General features: G+C 39.1%; 2 protein-coding genes across 2 annotated transcripts in view; one reads left to right on the forward strand and one right to left on the reverse strand.

The window, feature by feature from the left end:
- The window catches only part of SOCS4 (suppressor of cytokine signaling 4), a 27,757-nt gene that overhangs the window by 4,454 nt on the left and 13,523 nt on the right, over positions 1 to 9,780 (reverse strand). The window lies entirely within an intron of this gene.
- On the forward strand, positions 3,204 to 3,726 carry LOC102766542 (ubiquitin-conjugating enzyme E2 L3). Its single transcript, XM_006767693.2, has one exon. It carries the CDS (start codon positions 3,247 to 3,249, stop codon positions 3,709 to 3,711), a length of 465 nt encoding a protein of 154 aa, XP_006767756.1. The 5' UTR covers positions 3,204 to 3,246; the 3' UTR covers positions 3,712 to 3,726.

Below are 9,780 nucleotides of genomic sequence, written 5' to 3' on the forward strand. Positions count from 1 at the left end.
AGAAGGAGGAAGTCTGACACCCATTATGACTTCCCAGTTTCCTTGGGATTCAGAGGCCCTGGTTTTAAGAAACACCTATTTAAGTCAGAGGAGTCGAAGTATCTTCTTAGAGTAAGACAGTTATTTTCCTTTTCAAAGAAGGACAGGCATATGCCCTTCTATAGAGCTTCTTAATCTATCCTTCTGATGGAAAAGGATTAAATATGTGCTGAAGAAATCTAGCTCAGGCAAGCTCCTAACCACAGTCTAGGCCAAAGATGAATTTCTTTGGAGTTGGAGTGGTGGTATTTGGCATCAGTTGAATTTCAGCGTCTATCCACATTTTGGTGCCACAAGCTTTCAGGGAGGAGGTATCAGGCCAACTTGAGGCAAAATGAAGTTAATCACTATTCACCTTGACAAGGCTGTAATCTGCTTGAAGCCAGGGACTCTACATTCTATGTCATTTTTTTCTCGGATATCACTACAGAAGCTGGCACACAGTATAAATGGATTGATGATAATGTATTAAAAACCATGAAGTACTATAAACCACCTAATGAAAAAAACACATCAAATCAAGGTACCTATGGAAATGGGCAATGTACCATACACCCATTTACTAGTAGATGATTCATGTTTAATGTTCAAGTAAAGACTTTCACAACTGACAAAACTCTGATAATCTCAATGCAATTTTGTCAACTGATTTCAATAATTGGTCAACTTCACTATCAATCTAGGCAGTTTTTGGAAAATACAGAATCGGACAAAAATTTGGTATTACAAACACACACACACACACACACACACACACATTTGTCTTCTTCTTGATAATTTTGACAAACAAGCAGATAAATTTCTATGGGGCAATGCCTTTACTATGAAATTGGCTAGATATACTAAAATTTACAATGTAAAATATTGAATTTTATTAAGACTAATGCTAATGATTGGCCATAGATGAAATTTACTTAGTTATTCTTAGGTGGAATAAGATTTAAGTCCAGAATTGGAGGGAAGGGTTCTATAATTTCAAATGTTTTGAAATTAAAGTTGAATTTTGTGACTAAGAAAATCACATTCAACATTCTAATTATGATTAAGTTTCTGATTATGTCAGAGGAACATCAATAATCCCAGCAGTTAAGTAAATATTTAGAGCCACCTGAATCCTTTTAAAGCAGTAGGGTTTGAACCAAGCATCTGCAGTGGCAAATGATTGTCACACGCTTAAAGTGTGAACTGATGACACAGATTTGGTATATAAAATACTGCATTTGTAAACACTGAATAGCATCTAGTATTATACTTACTGTTTTGATTTAGTAAACTCATGGATATATAATCATTTAAAGTCCATAGGGGAAACTATTTAAAATCTAATTTTGAAAGAAACATCATCACTTACATCACAAACACCAAAATTACACTCAACAGTATGCTTTGGCTATTCACGGACTAAATTCCACTAAACAAAAATAAACATGCAGAAGCAACAAAGAAAACTGAAGAAAATGAAGTCACTGATTAGAAGAGACACTTCTGTTACTGCCTAAGAGCTTACACTTTAATATATTTTGTAAGATAAAAAATAATAAAAAGAGTGCCATACAGACTTTTGTTAATATTACATAATTTCAAATTTTTAACTCAGCACAAGAATGTGGGAAACTTATCATTTAAGGTTTGAAATGCTTTTCTTTTCTTTTTTACTTACTAAAAAAGTACTAAAATAGCAGTTTATTAAGTAGATGACCATCTCTATTCCATTGGGTGTGAGTTCTATCTTGCCCCCTTGCTACCTCAAAATTGTGTCAGTTCTACATCACAGCTAAGCTTTCTAACCTCTATTATTTTATTTTTATTTTAGAGGAAGGGAGGGGGGGGGGGGAACATTAGTCAGTTGCCTCCCATATGGGCTCCATCAGGAATAGGACTTGCCACTTTTTGGTGTATGGGACCACCCTCCAACCAACTGAGTCACACCAGCCGGGGCTAACCTCTATTCGTGATAACATTTCCCACCTTTACCTACTTCAATTTTTCTCTGCCTTCAAACACAACCAAGTTTTCTATAAAATCTTTTACTGATTATAATGCTTCCTTTAGTTATAACTGCTGCTTTCCATTACTATATTTCTTTTTAAAAATATATATATTTTATTGATTTTTTTACAGAGAGGAAGGGAGAGGGATAGAGAGTTAGAAACATCGATGAGAGAGAAACATCGATCAGCCGCCTCCTGCACACTCCCCACTGGGGATGTACCCGCAACCAAGGTACATGCCCTTGACGGAATCGAACCTGGGACCCTTGAGTTCGCAGGCCAACACTCTATCCACTGCGCCAAACCGGCCAGGGCTATATTTCTTAATGAGTAGTGTAACTTGATTTCCCCTTGAAATGAAAGTAGCTGCGCCCCCCCCCCATTATAAATGAGAAATAAAAACACAAATATCATCTTCAATGAAATTGGAAGATATCTGCTACAGAACGTGTGCGTAGAGAATAGGGTGGAAAATGGGGAACTAGGTTGAAAATTTGCATGACAGCAATTAAATCTCTATGGTTCTTACTCCGCCACTTAGAGTAGATGAGAGATTATTTGGAGAAACTGAACCAGAGAGGTGTGGGACTTTGGATATCAGACATAGCAAGGACAGAGGGGAGGCTTTGGACTAAAATCAGAATGAAAGTTCCCCGTTTCCTTAGCAGAAAGAAACAGAATGGCTAAAGCGAGAAGACCTATAGTGCTGCTATCTGGGAATACTCTAATAAAAAGCTGGAAGTCCAGCCAAACCTGCAGTGGACCTCCCCAGTCCACAAGCCCCGCCGACTCACACGCAGCTTTCCAGGCATTGTTGTGCTTCATTCACTCTAGAATATGAATGGTCACAGGTTATCAGTTTTGAAGAAAGCCTGTAACATAAACAACGGAGACTAAAGCATAAGGAACTTGGAGAAGACAGTAACCATAAAAGTAACAGAAAATAAAGTTGGTTTCTTCCAAATTAAGAGAAGATATTACACCTAAGAATGACTAAGAGAAGGTGCAGGACAATCAGAGAATAAGGGTTTGCAAATTAAAATCACGAATGCAGAAATAAAATACTCAATAGGGAAGTTAGAGGATGAGTTGAGAAAATATCAGAAAATCAGAAAATAGTGGTTAAGACAAGAAAGCTAAAATTAGATGATCAGAAAGCGCCGGAGCCTCAGCCGCCCGCAGTGCACCCTGGGAAAGCAACAGCATCAGACCCAAGATGGCAGCCAGCAGGAGGCTGATGAAGGAGCTTGAAGAAATCCGCAAATGTGGAATGAAAAACTTCCGTAACATCCAGGTTGATGAAGCTAATTTACTGACTTGGCAAGGGCTTATTGTTCCTGACAACCCTCCATATGATAAGGGGGCCTTCAGAATCGAAATCAGCTTTCCAGCGGAGTACCCGTTCAAACCACCGACGATCACATTTAAAACAAAGATCTATCACCCCAACATCGATGAGAAAGGGCAGGTCTGCCTGCCAGTAATTAGTGCTGAAAACTGGAAGCCAGCAACCAAAACCGACCAAGTAATCCAGTCCCTCATTGCACTGGTGAACGACCCCCAGACCGAACACCCGCTTCGGGCTGACCTGGCTGAAGAATACTCTAAGGACCGTAAAAAATTCTGTAAGAATGCCGAAGAGTTTACAAAGAAATACGGAGAAAAGCGACCTGTGGACTAAAACCTGCCGCGACTGATTCCGGGGAGTGTGAGCAGAGGCCCTGAGCGGCGCATTCAGACACTCCGCCCAGCAGGACTCTGTGGGAAATGGACACGGGCCCCCACCTGGCGTTCGCTTGTGGCAGTTACTAACTTCCTACCGTTTTCTCAATCCAAAGTGGTCTAGGTAACCTGTAAAGAAAGGATTAAAATTTATTTAAGATGTTCTAGTTCTGCTTTCTTTGTTTAAAAATCACTGTTTTAATCTAAAAAAAAATCAGAGGATCAACAGACTTTTCATAGAAAATAACAAAACGTATGGGGAAAATTATCAAAGAAAATGTATTAGAAGAACATAAGTCTCTACAATGAAAGAGCCCACTGAGCACCCAGTAATGCTGGGGGGGCGGGGGGAGGGGAGGGAATACATGTAAAGTTACATTATTCTAAAATGTTAGAATCCTTAAAATAAGGAGATACTAAAGTCTTTCTACCTTATAGGTAACAATATGTACTGTATACTTAAAAATTTGTTAAAGAGGATAAACCTCATGTTAAGTGTTTTTAACACAATAAAATAAAATAATAAGTAAATAACTAAATAAAAGTAGCCTCCTGCCCCAGTAAAGTCTTCATGAGGGAGAAAAGTCATAGTCAAAGGACTAAATAAAATGGCCTTTGGTTTCAGTACCCCTGGAAGCTAGAGATTAGTTTCCAACCTTGAAGAGATAACCAGCCAAACAATCAAATATGAGGAGAAAATAAAAACATTTTCAGATGTGCAAAGTGTCAACAATTTTACCTCATATTGGATAATGTGCTCTACTAAAATTACAATGTAAATTCAAAACAAAGAAAGCAACACAGGACATAAGGTATTTAACATAGGCGAGAGGAAGGTATTCAGAGCTGCTAGAGAGCAAGTCATTTATATATACACACAAGGACAATAGGCTCCAAGGTGGAAAATCTTAAGTGAAAAAAGTAGAATTGACTTGGAAAATTCAACTGAGAAGAAAGCAATAGAAAAAGAATTGGGTAATTACTGATTACAGAAAAATTAAAATATACAAGAAATAAAATAGAATTATCAAAAATTGCTCAACATGCCCTAACTGGTTTGGCTCTGCGGATAGAGCGTCGGCCTGCGGACTCAGGGGTCCCAGGTTCGATTCTGGTCAAGGGCATGTACCTTGGTTGCAGGCGCATCCCCAGTGGGGAGTGTGCTGGAGGCAGCTGGTTGATGTTTCTCTCTCATCGATGTTTCTGGCTCTCTGTCTCTCTCCCTTCCTCTCTGTAAAAAATCAATAAAATATATTTAAAAAAAAAAAAAGGCTCAACAGTGAGCGATATTTATAGTCACCAACAATGTGATATAACTGTAATAAAAGAATGGTAAGAGGAGACTAAAATAGAGGTAAATCCTCATGTATAAGAACTCATCATAAGATAACGTCTAATAATTGATGAATCAAGAAAGCAAAGTATAGCCCTGATTGGTTTGGCTCAGCGGATAGAGCGTTGGCCTGCGGACTCAAGGGTCCCAGGTTCCATTCCCGTCAAGGGCATGTACCTTGGTTGCAGGCACATCCCCAGTGGGGGGCGTGCAGGAGGCAGCTGATCGATGTTTCTCTCTCATCGATGTTTCTAACTCTCTATCCCTCTCCCTTCCTCTCTGTAAAAAATAAATAATAAAAAAAGCAAAGTATAAACATATTTAGAAACACAAAGGTAACAATCAGAAAAACAGTTAAATAATTTGAAAGTAGATGCCTTTGGGATGGGCAGGAGAGAAGTGCAGTGTTCCTAAGCTTATCTAAACTTTTAGCTTAATTTAATTTTTAAGCTAGGTGCATATGTCATTTTGATGAAATAAATTTAAAGTAATTCATACTCACTGTGAAAAACCCAAGGTAGATAAAATTGTAAAGAAAAATGTAGAAACTATCCATAATCCTATCATTCAGTAACAATTTTTAACATTTTCAGTATCTCTATCCATGTATATGATAAGGATGCAGTTCTACAACACAGTGACAGCAGGCATTAAAATATGGTTTGAGTCCAGTTTATTTTATATTAGCCATATGACCCTGACACCTTAGTTTCTTTGTAAAGAAGAGGTACTGATACTATTTATTTCACTGGGCTGCTGAGGATTAAATGAAATAATGTATATAAAGTACTCACCTCAGATTCTAAATGTGTTATGTATTCAATAAATGTTAACATATTTAAAGCATCTAAACCAGTTTTAGACTGATAATGAAGAAATCACAGAATATATGTCTCTAGCCCAATGCAAACCATAGTTTATGATCAAATATAATTTTTGGAAGGATAACTAATTCTTCAAAGTAAAAAACAATCAATATACCAAATATTGAAACTCAATAGGCCATAAAGGTACAAAGCAATCTGACATTTTCTACCAGATAACTATACATATTTACATGCTAACATTACAGGTTTACTTTGGCTAGGCTTACCACTTGTATATAGTAGGTACCAATCAATCATCTCTGGATTTCCGGTTAACCATTCTTACATGTGCTAGTGCTGCAGGTGTCCATAAAATAAAGTGGAAAATATCATTACCTTAAATTTTCCACACATTTACTTGTACTTAAAGAGTAATGCACAGAAAATCTTTTATCTTTTTGCATCTAAGAATTATAGCCTTATATAAATTTTACAGGGCTATTATTTTGCTAGAAAACTGAGTTCATGCTTCAGAAGTCCTACCTTTTAAAATTGTTATGGCAAAAAGTGATTTGACAAGACATAGCATATCAATATACGGGCCAAAATATCACTTAATGTTGTAGTTTTCAAAATATGAATAACGTTTGTTTTCCATTTATATTTCTCTAAAAGTTAGAAAAATTAAAATTTATAAATATTGGATATATGATTTACAATGTTCCAATAACTCATTGTCAGATGGTGTGCTGTTTCTGAGGTAAGAGTTGGAGTTCCAAAAAGCTGAGGACTTGATTTCGCCCTCTCCATTTCTTTATTCAGTTTTCAGTGTACCACAACTGCTTGCATGTTGCTGAATAGATTTGTGGAATATATAATCTTAAATAAGATAATTTTTATAATACTTTGTAAATAAACATGATCATGGAAATTCTATAACACAAGGTTTGCTAATTATCTCAGGGCGAAATATTTACATAAGTTTTGAATTTTTAAGACGAGTTATACAATTTTCTTTTACAAAATGACAAGTTCTAAATTTGATGAATTTTACTGGGACAACAGGTAGCTTTTAGAAGCTACTTAGCAGATCTATTAAGAAAGAAAGGCTAGCACAAGACTTTGAAGAGGACTCCCTCTAGTGACTGAGGAAGACCCAGAAACTTCCTGGCCACCTGAGCCACATGGCTGTATTAGAAGCACCTGAGAGGCTGAGGTAATGCTGGTGGATAAACTTTGACAAGTATCACCCAGGTTACTTTGGGAAAGTTGGTATGCAGCATTCCCACTTAAAGAGGAACCAGAGCTTCTGCCCAACTGTCAACCGTGATAAACTGTGGAGCTTGGTCAGTGAACAGGCACAGGTAAATGCTGGCAAAACAAGACTGTAGCTGCTCCTATCATCGATGTGGTGAGATCAGACCACTACAAGTTCTGGGGAAGAGAAAGTTCCTAAAGCAGCCTGCTATCCTGAAGGCCAGATTCTTCAGCAGAAGAGCTGAGGAAAAGATTAAAGGTGTTGGGGGTGAGGTGGTGGGGAACTGTGTCCTAGTAGCTTGAAGCCACACTGAAGGAAATTCATTAAGTGCTCACAAGTGCTTTTCAAAAAATAAAAAAGAAAGAAAGGCAGAACAAAACAAAACTGATCACTTTATGGTACAGGAAACATTTTAACAATTACTGAGACAGTAACTGTTTTAAAAAACGTATGCTATAGAGATCATTTTAGAAAAAACTTTGTGTGAAGTATAGATACAAAATGATAAAAAGATGGCTTTACTACCATTTTTTATAGTACAGAAATAAAAAATATTTTGAAAGGTGCAGATAAATCAAAGATCTTTGTTGGTATCTGCAAAAAAGCTTTTTTTTTTTTCTTTTGGTTTGGCTCAGTGGATAGAGCATTGGCCTGTGGGTCCTGGGTTTGATTCCGGTCAAGGGCACCTATCTTGGTTGCAGGCTTGATCCCCAGCTCGGGGCAGGGTGTGCAGAAGGCACCCAATCGATGTGTCTCTCTAACATCAATATTTCTCTCTCTCTCTCTCTCTCTCTCTCTCTCTCTCTCTCTCTCTCTCTCTCTCTCTCTCTCTCTCTCTCTCTCTCTCTCTCTCTCTATCTCTCACCCTTCCACTCTCTCTAAAAATCAATGGAAAAATATCCTCAAGCGAGGTTTAACCAAAAGTAAATAAATATGAAAAAAATCACTTGGGAGAAAATTGCTTTGGCTCCTGATTCAGTAATTAATTCTTTATGAAGGCAGCTAAGTGACATTTCTCTGCAGAGTACACAGTGACATCTTTTAAAGACATTATTTCTTAATGAGCCAGAGGCAAATGTCTAAAGAGCAAGTTTACAGAAAAGCCTTTTTTGAAAAAGCAAGTTCCCAGATTTAGTAGCCATTTGATCTGTGGTTCTAGCACCAACTGCAATGACAGTGATAATAAAATGAATACCCGACATGACCACTGTACTCTAATAAAAGATTTAAATAACATCTAATTAGTTATAGTGAGGCCTGGAAGGTGATTTAAATTTAAGATTTCTATAGAAACTATTAAAAATCCTATAATTAAAGGTTAAACTTTATTTAGAAAATTCACTTATATTCTCTATGATGTTGGGTAAGGGATTATTATCGTATATATTAGTTACTTATTGAACTAATAGATCTACAATGATAATGTACATCTAAACCAAAATTCATGTTAATACTAAGTTAAAATAAATTCGATCCTATAAAGAATACTATATTACATAAAGAATTAATGAATAAATTCTGATTCTAATAGTAATGCAGTCTGGGAACTTTCTTACCAAATCCATGATTGCAAAGTTTACCTGCCTTTATGTGGCACAAACCTCCTTGAAAGCATCTGGTCAGTCTGTGATATTTGAATTAGATTCTGTGGGTCACAATCCTATATAATAAAAGGGTAATATGCAAATTGACCCTAACAGCAGAACGACTGGGAATGACTGGTCACTGACACACACTGACCACCAGGGGGCAGATGCTCAATGCAGGAGCTGCCCCCTGGTGGTCAGTGTGCTCCCACAGGGGGAGCTCTGCTCTGCCACAAGCCAGGCTGACGGCTGCCAGCAGAACAGTGGTGGTGGGAGCCTCTCCTGCTACCTCAGCAGAGCTAAGGATGTTCGACTGCAGCTTAGGCCTGCTCCTTGCTGGCAAGTGGACATTCCCTGAGGGCTCCCTGGCTGCCAGAGGGATATCTGACTGCCAGCTTAGGCCCGATCCCCCTCCGGGGAACGAGCCTAAGCCGGCAGGTGGACATCCCCCAAGGGGTCCGAGACTGTGAGAGGGCACAGGCCAGGCTGAGGGACCCCCTCAAGTGCACAAAATTCATGTACTGGGGGTGGGGTGGGGTGGGAGTCCCTCAGCCTGGCCTGCACCCTTTCGTCTGGGAGTCCTTGGAGGATGTCCAACTGAGCCGTCAGTTGGACACCCTTAGCACTGCCACGGAGGTGGGAGAGGCCCCCGCCACTGCCACTGTGCTTGCCAGCCATGAGCGTGGCTTCCAACGGAGTGGCACTCCCCCTGTGAGAGTGCTCTGACCACCAGGGGGCAGCTCCTCCGTTGATTGTCTGTTCCCTGGTGGTCAGTGCATGTCATTAGCGACCCATTGTTCCAACGTTTGATTGATTTGCATATTAGGCTTTTATATATTTACTAGAGGCCCGGTGCACAAAAATTTGTGCACTTGGGGGAAGGAGGGGTCCCTCAGCCTGGCCTGTGCCCTTTCACAGTCTGGGACCCCTTGGGAGATAACAACCTGCTGGCTTAGGCCTGCTCCCGGGTGGCAGAGGGCAGGCCCAATCCCTAGGTGTAGCCCCTGGTCGGGCTCAGAGCAAGGCTGAATGGGGAGTTGGGGGG

This window comes from Myotis davidii, unplaced genomic scaffold (genome assembly GCF_000327345.1).
Source record: "Myotis davidii unplaced genomic scaffold, ASM32734v1 scaffold281, whole genome shotgun sequence".
NCBI classification, from domain to species: domain Eukaryota; kingdom Metazoa; phylum Chordata; class Mammalia; order Chiroptera; family Vespertilionidae; genus Myotis; species Myotis davidii.